Source organism: Drosophila ficusphila, unplaced genomic scaffold, assembly GCF_018152265.1.
Source record: "Drosophila ficusphila isolate 14025-0441.05 unplaced genomic scaffold, ASM1815226v1 contig_414, whole genome shotgun sequence".
NCBI lineage: Eukaryota > Metazoa > Arthropoda > Insecta > Diptera > Drosophilidae > Drosophila > Drosophila ficusphila.
In genome coordinates, this window is record NW_025064328.1 from 14,568,759 (window position 1) to 14,581,764 (window position 13,006).

General features: G+C 46.3%; 2 protein-coding genes across 5 annotated transcripts in view; both read right to left on the bottom strand.

Annotated features, from left to right (window-relative positions):
* The window catches only part of LOC108090892 (venom metalloproteinase 3), a 45,106-nt gene that overhangs the window by 25,024 nt on the left and 7,076 nt on the right, over positions 1 to 13,006 (bottom strand). For all 4 annotated transcript variants that reach the window (XM_017189798.2, XM_017189795.2, XM_017189794.2 and 1 more), the window contains exons 3-4: positions 7,495 to 7,935; positions 522 to 617 (exon numbers count right to left, since the gene is read on the bottom strand). In XM_017189798.2, coding sequence (XP_017045287.1) covers positions 522 to 617; positions 7,495 to 7,935 — 537 coding nt within the window. The remainder of the gene's footprint in view (positions 1 to 521; positions 618 to 7,494; positions 7,936 to 13,006) is intronic.
* LOC108090893 (E3 ubiquitin ligase complex SCF subunit sconC) lies at positions 12,133 to 12,804 on the bottom strand. Its single transcript, XM_017189799.2, has one exon. It carries the CDS (start codon positions 12,730 to 12,732, stop codon positions 12,235 to 12,237), a length of 498 nt encoding a protein of 165 aa, XP_017045288.1. The 5' UTR covers positions 12,733 to 12,804; the 3' UTR covers positions 12,133 to 12,234.

Genomic DNA, 13,006 nt, shown 5'->3' on the forward strand with positions numbered 1-13,006 from the left:
CCATAGGTATCCATTAGTCGTCCCTGAATGTTCTATAGCTTTTTGCGTTGGCCATTTACATTTACAGCTGCCGATCGGCCTGAATGGTTTTGCGGCGATAAATTAATGCTTAATCAGCAAAAATTGTCTAAATCCGCAAATTATCCGCCATGGCTCTCAATGCCCGATCAACGGGCGTTTAATTGTGGTGCACCCAACTGCAAAGTGCGACAGCCAGCAGTTAACTTGGCCGGCAGGTCCGAGACCAAAACTGACCGTAACAATGGCCGTCTGTCATAACAAGCAAAGAATAGAGCCAGAACAAGAACAAGAACAAGAATAAAGTCAGAATCGAAGACAGAAACAGAATCAGAATCAGAAAAACGGTAACAGAACAACGCCAAGAACAAGCATTAATGGACTGCGCTAATTGAAATTCTTGCTACACGTTCATTGATCGCCGTGCAACACGGTGACCTTGCAAGGTGGGTGGCAGCAGGGGGCGGTAGTGGGGGCGGAGCTGTTGATCTTTGGCCACTTACCATTATCAGGTCGCCGGTCTCCATGTGGCGCCGCATCAGGATCGCAGCCATGTTCTTCTCATCCTGAAAGACTTCTCCCACTTCGTTCTTGTGGTGCTGTAAATAGGAAGACAAATAGAGTTATTAGTCGATATCGCTTAATAAGTCTCCCAACAACGGCTTGTTTACTTTATTACTTGTTTACATATACTAATAATTTTGAAAATCGATAAAGTATAATAGAAACATGCTGCCATAATCCATTTCATTATAACTAAACTCAAAGTCATAACAAGTGCGCTTGGTAGATTAATAAATGTAAGACAGCTCTGCGGTGATAAAAATAATTTGTTTAAAAATGCAATTAAATACTATTTTACATTTTAGGGGTCCGAATTCCGCACATTCCGCGAGATGTAAAACAAATACACAGCTGTACCACAGCTGGCCATAACTAAATTTAAAGGCAGTTTTCGTTTTGTTTTCGTTCACAAACGTATGTTTTGCGGGCCCGCAGCTGAGTTGGCCAAGACAAAACGCGTGGTTAGCGGGTAGGTTTAATTAAATGCAGCTCTGGCCGGCCGGAGGACTTGGTCACTTAGTGGGGAGCGTGGGGCAGCCGGGGCCGAAGCTGTAGCGGTAAACTGAGCTTTGATTTATGCCCGTGGTCGGCAAATGTGACGCCTCAGCATGCACGTCACTCATACGCCGTGTGGACTGACCATGAAAACAGCGCTGCTGGCCGGCTAAGCCTAAGCTTCTGACATTTGGCCAAGTGCTCTAGTTTCGGCTAAGTCTCTCGGTCGTTCTGCCTCCAACTGTTTTCCAATCCTGTGGCAGAGACATTCATCTCGGCTTTTCTTGTGCTTGCCACTCAAGGGAGCTGCCAGCAAATAGCCCGGGGATATTAGTCTCGCATTAGCATAAATTTCAATTGCAGCGGCTTATCTTCGGTCCTTCTACGGTCGAACTAATTAAATTAATTGCCGCTGCTTAGCCTGACCATTCAATTCGATTCCGTTCAATTGAGTTGAGTTCTGTAATAAATATCGAAATAAATGTAATCTGACACTTGACATCGGCCGCAGCATTTGGCATTGGACCGCGGACCATTGGAGCCTCGAAAACTTGTCGTGCCGGTACTCTATCAAATTACAAGCATAAATCATAACTGCCCGCGACCAAATCTACAGTTACTAATCGCAGTACGCTCGACCGGAGCAATAAATGGCAGTACGTATTTGTGCTCGTATGCATCAAAGTAACGTAAGCCAAGTGCCAAAATCCAACTTGAAGCCGGACAAGGAGCCACTGGCCTTTGGCTTGATGAGAGCTGTCAGTCAGCAGCTAATCTAGATGCCTCCGATGCCTGCGGCCAAGATAAAACATTGCGATTGCACTTCGCAGATCCAAGTTCAGGGAACGTAAGTCCCATTAGGAGAACAACAAAAGTGGGTCAGTTCATAGATTGCAGATATCTGAAAGATATTTAAGTGCATCTGGCTTTGGCTTTGCATAGGCCAAAAAATATTTATCTAAGCCCAAAAGAGATGGGAATCAGTAATGAAAATTCCCCCAAAAATTTGAACTGAAATGTATGTGCTTCCCAGAAATGCTGGCCAGAACCGAGCAATTATTTATCGCTCCGATCGAATTACTGAGCTGTCCAGAATGGGCGGGGCTCCGGCTAAGTTGGCTAACTGACCGCCAAGCGTGCGGACACGCAGCCGCAACAACAAAAACAACAAACAGCAACAACAGCAACAACAACAACAAAAAGAACAACAACAACAAAGACACACTCAAACTTTTCATGTGCAGCAGGCATTTATGGCTTAATTCGTTGTTGCTGTCGTTGTCGCCGGTCCGTTGTTGGAGCGTTGTTGTACTTGCTAGTTGGACACGGCGACCTTGTGGAAAAATAAGTTCAAAGCAACAAGTGGCAAGTGGCGACCCCCACGCCACCACACGTATTTCGGCTGCCATGAATCCGAATTGAAGCCAAATCCGAATCTGAATCTGAATCCGATTCCGAGTCGAAGTCGGAGACTAAAAGCAGCGCGGGTTGTCACCGCTTGGAGCCTGGCCAAGTGTTTTGGCCATATACTATTTATGAACTGTCAGTCGGCCACTTACTGCAGCGCACTGTTTGCTCTTGACCACTTTGCACGGACCAATTGACAATTGTCGTTCTCATTTTGACTTATTTTGTTCTCTCCCGCGGCCGCAGTTTTAATTAGTTGACTTGCAAATTGTAAATTGTTAGCTGTCGCGCATTTTTTCTTCGGCTTTTTCACTTCGATTCCATTTCCATTGAAACTCACTATGGTTATTTTTTTTATTTATGGCGCCGTTAACTTTTTAATTACAAATGGCTACAAGACATTATGCAGATATCTTGGAGGAGATTAGGCTCTGGCCGGAATGTTTTGTGACTTTTTGTTTGGCCGCCATTTGCAGCTATTGTCTTACGTAAGAGGCGAATTTCTCGGCTGCCCCAAGGGTTTTGCTTCGATTTCTGCCCATAACTTTGTTCCGCACTCAGCCTAAAACCATTTCAATGAATGCTTTTTGTTTGACCAGAGAAATGTTGGCGAAAGGGAAGCCTTTTATTTCTGTATTTTGTGGAGTTTTGTTTCGAAAAAACATGGTAAAATACTGTTAAATAGTTTTGGGCTGCGGCATCCAAAGGATGTAGAAAGCAAAGTACGTTGAAACCAAACCCTTAAAATGCTTCACGTCAGCACTCTGCCTCCAAAGTGGCTTAAAACGAAAGTAAAAGCCCCGAGAGCTAACTACTTCCTGGGTAAAGCAGTTTAGCCCATTTTCTTTCGCTCTTTCTTTTGGCGATTTTGTTATGCAAATTAAGCCGAAAATTTGAGAGAAGAAAGACACAAATGACCCGGAGCGGCGAACTTGGCAAAGTGAAAATTAGCCTCTGAACTCTTTCAGTTCGCTTGGTGGCGAAGCGAGAAGGAGGTTAAACTTAAAGCATTAGTCTCAGGCCCTTAACCCGGCTCAAACGCGATAATTTGCCATTGTTCGACGAAAGTCCGACCTTTCGAATGGAACGTTTATCCCACACACACTCTCTGTGGGTACGCACTGTGAGTCCACGAGCCATTTAGCCAACTTAACCGACAATTAACGCATTAGACGAAGTGTGGGCGTCGCTGTTTGTTCGTTCGTTCCATTTGCTGGTTTGTTTGCCCGCCGATTTGTTTGGCGTCGTTACGCATACGCCGCATTGGCCGCTTTCGGGCTGCGCATAATAATAACGTCGGACTGTCGGTGCGTGTGTGTGTCCGCTGATTTGCTTTGGCAGTTAGCTTGTTTATTACGCACCATTATGCATTGTGTGCGAGTCGCGTCGAACTGGATTTGTTGTTTGCAGCTCGCCTTTGGCTTCACGACAATGCCAAGGCTGCAACTGGCCATTGTTTGCCTATTATCCGGCCAATTACTTGACCCATTGAGTTGTCAGGCGACTGTGATAAGCCCGAAACCGTTCGGGCACCTCGATAAGCCAGCAGTTCCTCATTTCTGGCCCTAATGGCTGCAAGAAGGGAGTGAGCGGCCAGCTCGTTGCTGGCTACAAAGCGAAAAGCCGCTCGGCGCTAACAATAACTGCAACATGAGCATAACAACAACCACAGAAACTGTCAGGCCGTGGCAGCAACTTTGCGGCATTATGCAACCGATTGCAGCCGCACGAGAGGCCCGCGAGTGCGAGCGAGACGGAGAGCAGCCAGCGAAATGCAGCCCGAACTGCTTTCTAAGCCGCAACGTTTTCCTGCTACCCCTCAGGTTTTTTTTTTATTTCTTTTTGCGGAATCGCAACTTGCATCGCCCGCACACTAAAAAAATGGATAGAGATAGAGAAACAGAGAAAGAGAGAGAGGGAGAGAGGGAGAGAGGGAGAGGGAGAGAGGGAGAGGGAGAGGGAGAGAGAGTGTGGGGCACAGTGAGCTAATTTCGAATTCATTCAGCTGCCAAATCGCCAGCTCATTAATCATGCTTCTCCGCCGTCGACAACAAGTTGGAATCGTTTTGCAATGACAAGATACAATTTTGCGTCTTGTGAAACGAGTGCAGCGGCGGCATTTGTGTGGCATGCAGCTTTGCAGTTTTGCAGTTTCATTACTGCCGTTTTTTAATTATGCACTTCGCGTTAGCACCCATCAAAAGTGCATTTTGAAAACTTAATTAGTTTGCTTTCGGTTTTCCTTCGACTGCCTCTGCCTGCCTGGTGGGAGATATCGAAAGCGGCTAGGGGGTGAACACCACTAATGCGCGCTGGATGGCGCGTTCGTTGCCTAAGTCTTTCGTTTGTGTTTGCGTTTGCGTTTGCAGCTCCCCTTAATGGTAATTGTCGATCGTCGGAGTCCCGAGTGGGCAGGTGGCCAAGCCCCAGTCCCCGAAGGGGATTGTTCTTCTCACCGCAGCCGTGATCCACGAGCACAGTCTCCACTGTCTGCAGATCGCTATCGAAGTACCTTGGTTACTTCATGAAAACCCGGATCGGCGGCCTCTGTTTCGATGGAGAAGTCGAAACAACCTTTACGGATACTTAGGCGAAGTGCACTGCTGTTGCATTCAATCAAAAACTTAATGGTGTTTCAGCATTCGAGGGCTCCTAATAACTTCTTATTATCCGGTCTCCCTGTTTTATAAAGCTTTTAAGCAATCTCGTCCTAATTCTGACTCCATCGAACCAAAAACCAATATTCATTTGAAATAAAATTGCGATTGCCTGCAATTTCAGGTACAAATACCCCGCTTACTTGGCTCAGCGCTCCCCTTTTCAATTTTGCGAGAAACCTGTGCGACTTTTGTTTCCATTTCGCTTTATATTGCGGCTGCACTGACCTTTGTGTGGGCCTATCGCCTTAATCGATTGAATGCGGCAGTGGGAGTGCCGAGCAACGCCCCGTGTTTGCCTTTTAATTCCTTGGAGTGTCATGGTACTAGAGTAAACCGAGAGTATCCAAGTGGAAAATACAGTGTTACCGGGCGGAGCTCCAAACAAGGTTTCCACCTTTTCAGCTAAGCAGAGAAATTTTCACCGCAAAACAAAAGAGATTGCATTTCTGCAAATTTTTTAATTTAATTTTAATTTCCGATCGAAATCGAAAAACGCAGCATTTTCCCGCAGCTCGATGGATTTGTCGTTATAAAAAACGTATCGGGGTCAGTTTTTCGGACCCCGACTCAATGGAAAATATTTTTGGGTACTTTTGCGGTTGCCAAACAATAAGGCAGAAAAAGATAAAGAATGGCAGAAATTAGAATAAATGTTTTTCATGGCGTTTTTGTCCCCCTTGATTGCTGTTGGAAGGTCTCTGACAAAGTGCCGCCATTACCAAAAAAAAAAGAGAGAAAAATCCGACATAGAAAACATTGAATTTGCTGTAGTTATGTGGTCTATATCTTGAGGCCATTTGTTTGTGGCATGAGTCCGAAAAGCGAAACAAAAATAATTGCCGAGTCACAAGACTCAAAGGGGAAAATGCCTTTGCGTGGGCCACTCGAAGTCTTGTGCCGAAAATGCTAAAAAAAAAACACTGCTGCAGCTTATTTCGTTTTAATTAAAAGTGAAGACAAATCCCGTAAGAGATGAAGGAAAAGCCAAACGAATCTTTCCGCGTTTCGTGGTGCCGAGCTTAAAACCGAAATTATCACACATAAATCACTAAAAAGGCAAAAGCAAGACACAGAAAAACTCCGCAGTTGGCAAAGTCCAAAGACATAAGAGTTCGAGTCGCCGGGTTCATTTCTTTTTCGGCTGTCGCCTGACATGACATTTCACTTTCATTTCCGAAGTGCGGTGTCTTGCATTCAAAATTATGCTGTGTTTGCGATCTGCTCTCCCCCGCCGACGTTAATATCCGCCGAATATAAATCTCGTAATTTAAAGTGCGATCAATTGATTGTACTTCGCAGGAAAAAACACGCCCACCGCAGCGCCAAAAACAACACGGGTAATGGGTAAATGGAAAAATTAAATTACATGTACAAACACAGGCTGCCCAAGAAAAGGGGATCGATGCCAAAAGAAAGTGAACTTTGTTGGTAATTGCAATCAAGTCACGTTCGCGGCTCGACTCAACTAACTGAATTTTGTAGGAACTTGTGGGCGAAATGAGTAAGTGTCTAAATCCATTGTTACTTCTGTTTGGCCCGAAATATATAATTGCCTGGCATTATGATAAGTAAGAAAAATAATAATAAACCTGTTACGCGTCGATCTGCTAAGCTGATTTCCGTCCGTCCTTGACTTTAAGCCAGATTTCTGACGTATGCGTGATGTTTCAAAGCTTACACACAATAAACCGCCGTCGTAACAGAGAAATGTAATTAAAGTGAGCTCTAAGTGTTGGTTTAGGCAAATAAAATCTTTTTATCACGTGGCCAATTAACTTCGATTAGATACGTCCGAAAGCAAAGGCAGACCCAACAATAAAATAGTTGAGCAGCAAGGCAAACGCAGTGCAGTAAATGAAAAGAAAATCAAACAAACAATAAACTAAGTCTGAAACGAAGCGCCGATAAAAGTTGAAACAAAATATGTGCCTACCCCAAGCGGAAGTGTGTTGAATCGACAAATCAGAAAACGTACAAAAGCAAAACGCAACAAAAAGCAAAGTAATCATTTTTTCACGTTACCCGCCATGATGCAACCAATGAAAGTGCAGCAAAGGAAAGACTTGTTGGGGGAAATGTGCAACGAAAACGACAATTTAGGGCAGGAAAATACGTGGCATTAATACGACTGCCAATAATATTGAAAATAATGTAGGTAGTTACCTGACTGACGGAATGACTATGCTTAATATTTTTATCCCTTTTATAAATATTATATTTACTAATTGTTAGTTATCAAACTTAGCTTTCATTTTACTTTAATCCTATGACTCCTACTCACATCCCAATTTCCCAAATAGACCTAAAAGTAAGTTCGTATCCTAAATGAAGATATAAGAAATGTACTCACCTCTTCGTGGGCGATCTCCTGGAGGTCAAGGCCGTGGGTGGCGTTCGGCTCGCTGCCCACGGTCCACATGCGCAGCTGGTGGGGCGAGTCCTTGAAGAGTCCTTGGGTGGCGCGCAGGCTGAGGTTCAGGTGCTGGCCGAAGGCGCTGAAGGAGACGTTGTGCACCTTGATGGCCGCCACGTCCGGCCCGAACAGGTGGTTGCCGCCCGAGGAGAGGGCCTCGTGCTTCAGCTCGCTGTAGTAGGCGTTCTTGCTGAGATCCTTCTTCACGTGGTGGGTGACCTTTGGCCTCTCGCCGCTGCTGCTGCTGCTGATGCTGCGCCGCCGGCGGGAGTGCTCGTCGTGGTGCAGCAGCTGGACGAGCTCGTAGTGGGGCACTGCGTCGGCGCTGTCCACGTGGAAGACCGACTGCAGCTGCTCCGGCGACATCTGTTTGTGCAACTGGAGTTGAGGGTTGGGTGGGAGAAAACAAAACGAAATGAATTCACGTTAGCGATCGATCGCACGCACAGGTTGCCGCGGGCAAAGGCTACAAATTGTAGCAATTGTCGGGCGGATAATTGAAAAATTATCAATAATTCAATGCAATAATCGAGTGTTTGCCAAGCCTGCTGGCTGGCTCTCTCTAGCGGCCGCTCGGTTCGTGTTTGCATTGGACCTCAAGAGCTATCCGGAGATTAACGACTAAGCCAGGCCAAAGCCAAAGGCAGCGCGGCCGGGTTTTGAGTATCTTCGCCAACTGGGTCAGGGTCAACGCGGCGATTGATAGATTTATTTATTGTGTGCAGACACCCATGTCTTTGAGCATTTCCGATTCGACGAACGAGCCGAACAAGAAGCCAAAACGAATATCGAGTGCCAGTCTTATCCGAGTTGCGTGTAAACTTTTTCTCTATAAACACATTGTGCGCTGGCCATAATTGCGAATTTCAATTAAAGTCCAATTAATTTCATATTGTTATTAATGGACTTTTAATCTGCGCGCTATTGTTGCAGCTTATAAATAGTTGTATTCTTCTGTTCGGCCCCATAGCATTCAGTGGGAATTCCGAACATGGTTTATTTTTATACGTGAGGTAGTTCGGATTTCATTCATAAGCCACCTTACCGCTTCTCGAAATACCTCTTCAGCGGCGTTCCATTCTAAACGGCATTCTACATCAATCAACCTCAAGAGTTTTTGTTCTTCCACTGCATTTCCGTTTTATTTATCTGCCAAATCTGCATCTCACTTGCAATCCAATCAGCGGCAGCAACAGAAACAAGATCTGTTACAGGGTCAGAGCAAGAGTAGAATTTCCTTAAGCAACGGCTAAGCGCAGGCGCAAAAACAAAAGACTCTGGCAGCGAACCAGCGAACTTGCTGCCAGCAAGCGGCCCGCAATTTAGGCAAATTTCTTGCATTTGCTTTGCCCAAAAAGGTCTAAAGTGAGTCAGACATGGAGTTGCAGCAGAGCCGAAAAAGCAGCAGGCGAAGACCGAGACGAAGGCGAACGAGATGGCCAGCTGTCTTGGCCAAAGTGCGGGCCTCACTTTTACAGTTACACCGCTAAGAGAGGTGCTGAGCTGTTGATGATGACACTGCCGGGCATAACCGTAAGCCGAAAGCCGAGAGTCGAGCTCTATAATTCTTTTATAATTGAAACCTGGGCGAAGAGATGGCAGGTGAACAAACGCGAGAAGAAAACCAGACGCTGGCTCAGACGCACGGCACAATGCCAAAGAGTTTTACTTTCATTCGAAACGTGTTTTGGCCACAGACCACAGACAGCAGCAGCAGCAGCAACAGACAACAGGAGCCAGCTGTTGGGGTCGCATTGAGCAACTTTTGCCATCGCGTCGCCCCATTGAAAGTGAAACTGCCGCTTGGGAAAGGAAAACAGACGCGAGCGGCTACTCTTTCGATGAGGCGTTGAGTTTGCCACTCGAGTGCAATTGTTGCGTTGAGGTTGCTTCGCTTTGCCTGAGTTTGCTTAAGTTTGCTTCAGCTGAGTTGAGTTGAGTTGAGTTGAGTGGAGTGCAATCCCCGGCTTAGGGCTCTTGGCTGGCCACATTTGGAAAGTTTTGCACCTGCAGCAATTTATTCTTGATCGGTCTCCCCTCTCTCCGTATGCAAATCTTTCCGACCGACCGACGACCACACCCAAACACCAAACACCAATCGGCACTTGGCACTTGGCACTTGGCTCTCCGGCCCTTGCGGCCAATTAATCGCAATTAAAAACAAATGAGAGAGAAACAGCCACGATCAGAAATAGCGAATTATGCAAAAGATTACCAGCGTGGATTAGAAAACCAGGGTTGCAAAGGTCCATAGCCTCATGGCTTAAGGACCGAAAATGGGTGGCAAATTATGTAAATCACAGATAGGAATCGCAAATTAAAGCTGACAAGCTGTTGAAGAGTTGACTAATAAATGAAAGACAGCAGGGCTTAAAAGCCGCTAGAATAATTACGGCTATCTTGTTAGACATTATCTTCAGTTGTTGTATCACCTACAGTAAAACATTATTCTCTTTAATTGCTTTTGACTAGGCATAATTTGTTCCGAATCTTTTACCAGCAATGATCATCTACAGGCCTGCTGTTTGTGTTTCCTAAGACCATCATAAAATTGCAGTTTATTAAGAACCAATCTGAAATTAGCCAACTGCGTCCGGAAGCCCAGCGAAGCGAATCTAGCCCTAGCTGAATTGTCATTCGATTCGATCGGCTGGCAGTGGCCATTAAGTTGCTGTTTACCCAGCTATTTGTCCGAGCTTACTCCTAGTTTGATTTTATTTCGGTTTTCGCCGAGTGCAATGACGGATGTTGTGAAATTGGCGCTGATCGTAATTTGTATGGCTAGCTGGGTTGCTGTTTTCTGTTTTCTGTTTGCTGTTTGCTGGTCGCAGTTTGCTGGTGCTGCTGGTACGCGGGCAATTACTGAAATTGTGCGATATTACTCATACGCCCGGTGAACAGCGCTATAACCGGCATGACGACGACTTCGATGGCGATGGCGATGGCGATGGTGGTGGCAGTGGCGGTGGCGACCAAGTGCAATCAGAGTCAAGTCAAAGTAAAAGGTGTAGCCGCCATATTAACGCGAAAAGTGTGCTTCAAATTGGCTCTGGCTGAGGCCAATACACTGTTTATGGCAAGAGCGGCCAGCGGTGTTTGTTGAGCAATTGGTTTCCCCTCCTCCAGCCGGTCAAAGTCAACAGCGGCAGACGCTCGGAAGAGTGTCACTCGACCTTTCAGTCCCGCCGTCAGTCAAACACAAAGAAATTATTCACTCTTCACTCGCAAGAGCCATGGATTTTGGTTGAAGATTTTGGGCTGTGGACGGTTAACTATCCACTAAATTGCGAACTCGTTGGCGTTCGCCGCCTCTCCTCCCAGTACTTCTCCTTCCATTTCCATTTCCTTGGGTGTGTTGACCTTGTCGCCACGGCTGACAAGCGGCGGAAATTAGCAACCGCTTCTGTCGGCGCTAAATTTTCAGGTTTTTTCCTCGCTCATTTGGGAACTTTGTGTTTATGCCAGCGATTAACAAAGTGCGAAAAGTTCAGGGTGTTGCGACACCTTTGACATGCGCTGTGTCTAATGCCAACTACAATTTTGGCTGACTTATTTTTTAAGGAGGATGGGGGTGAAAACCGCATACTACATATTGGTCAATGCAACTACTCAATGTAAGGATCTAACTACCACAAGGGGAGGAACACATATAGTACAGATATCTTTTCAATGATAAATGCTAACCTTGGTGGAAGATTCTTTTCATTTTTTAACGATAACCAAAGCATTATGTTTCGCTTGAGTGCTGAACTTTTCCACTTCGATTGCATAATCTGCTAATCGACCAGCAATTACTCATTCGCTGACATTCCTCCGATTTCCTATAACCCCACGCAGCACACACACAGAAACAGCGGGGAGAACGTGACCCGAGAACCCGGGCTCAAAAATGATTAAAACAAGAAACAAAACCGAAACTGAAACCGAGGCAACGTGCTGGGGACTGCAGACTGCAAAACTCGAAAGAGTAGAGCAGTAGTCGAGAGGAAACGACAGCGGTCCCAGGAGCAACGACAAATCGTGAAACAAGCCGTTCTTGATTTCACAATTAAAGGCTTAATTTATTTGGCCGGCAATTGATAGCCAGCAAACATCTGGATACCTCATATTTTTTCTGCACTTCTGACAGCACATAAAAAGTATAAAGAGGTAAAAACAAAAGCAAGAGCTGACTCATTCGCGTTCGTATCGATATTCTGCTGGTGTTTTGCATGTCTCGCTTGGCCCAAGTCGGTTTTTTACATCACTTTTTTCATGCTCGGCTGGGATTTGAAGGGCCTCGTCAAAGTTGTTGCTGGGTTGCTGTATTGCTGTGTTGCTGTGTTGCTTGTCGTTGCTGTTTGTGTTGTTGTTGGTGTGGCGTGTCAACTTTAATTGCAGTGGAAAACGGAGACGAAGTCGTTTATGGGGCACATTTTCTGTGCCAGCGCCATTTATGCGACCACGGCAAGGCTAAGGGGTCGAAGTCTCTCAGCCAACACGAACTCGCACCGAAATCAGCCCGAAAATCTTGCTCTATATTTAAATCTAGTCTAGTTAAGAGTATCCGTACACTGAGTAGTAATAATGACTCGCTTGCTGTGAAGGGAAAACTGTATGTAGAAGTTTGGCTTACAGTGGCTAACAATTTCTCCAAAGCAACTACAACACTCATCACTTCTCTAATTTAAAGACAAATCAAGGGGAGGAGCTGCGCTTCTCGACGGGCTGCTCGGTGAAGAGGCCCTGGATCTCGGCCAGGGAGGGGATCTTGTCCAGGTACTTGCTGAACTGCGACTCCGGGAGCTGTCTGCTCTGGCCGACGAGCTTCTGGGCGCAGAGCTTGAACAGCCAAGGGATTTCGAGGTAGTTGCAGCCCTCCATCAGCTCGCAGAGGGTGTCCATCTCCACGCGGAGGAACTCCTTGTCCCAGTCGGAGGTGCGGACCTCCATCTCCGAGGACATGATCGGGTCGCTGTTGGCCACCCAGGCGGGCTCCTCGTGTCCCTTGTGGAACTCGGCCCACAGGAGGATCTTGAGCAGCACCTTGCTGCGGATGCCGTGCAGGGGGAGGACGAAGTCACCGTCCGCCGAGTCCTCGCTGACGCGGCACATCTCCCGGATCACCAGGGAGCGGTTCAGCAGCGTCAGGTCCACTCTAATCCTCCTGCCGTCGCTCGTCTCCAGTAGCACCATTGTCAAGTGGAATTTTGGGAAACTCGCGATAGCAGAATCAAGGCCTACCTTGACGAGAAATCAACTCCAGTTTGAACTCGTATTTGAAAAAAATATCTCCCTAGCTTGGTCACTTTTCAAAATCATTTTAAAACAACATGCAGTGTTTCTCTGCGCAGGAAATCGAAAACGGACTTGAAAATGGAAATTAAGCCACCTTGGACCCGCCTCGATCATGGAGTTTTCCTCAGTCAAAGCCAAACCATAACCTCCGCAACAGCGGAAAGCAGTGACA

Coding starts and splice junctions, on each gene's coding strand:
- LOC108090893 (XM_017189799.2), bottom strand. CDS start 12,732: ATGGTGCTACTGGAGACGAGCGACGGCAGGAGGATTAGAGTGGACCTG.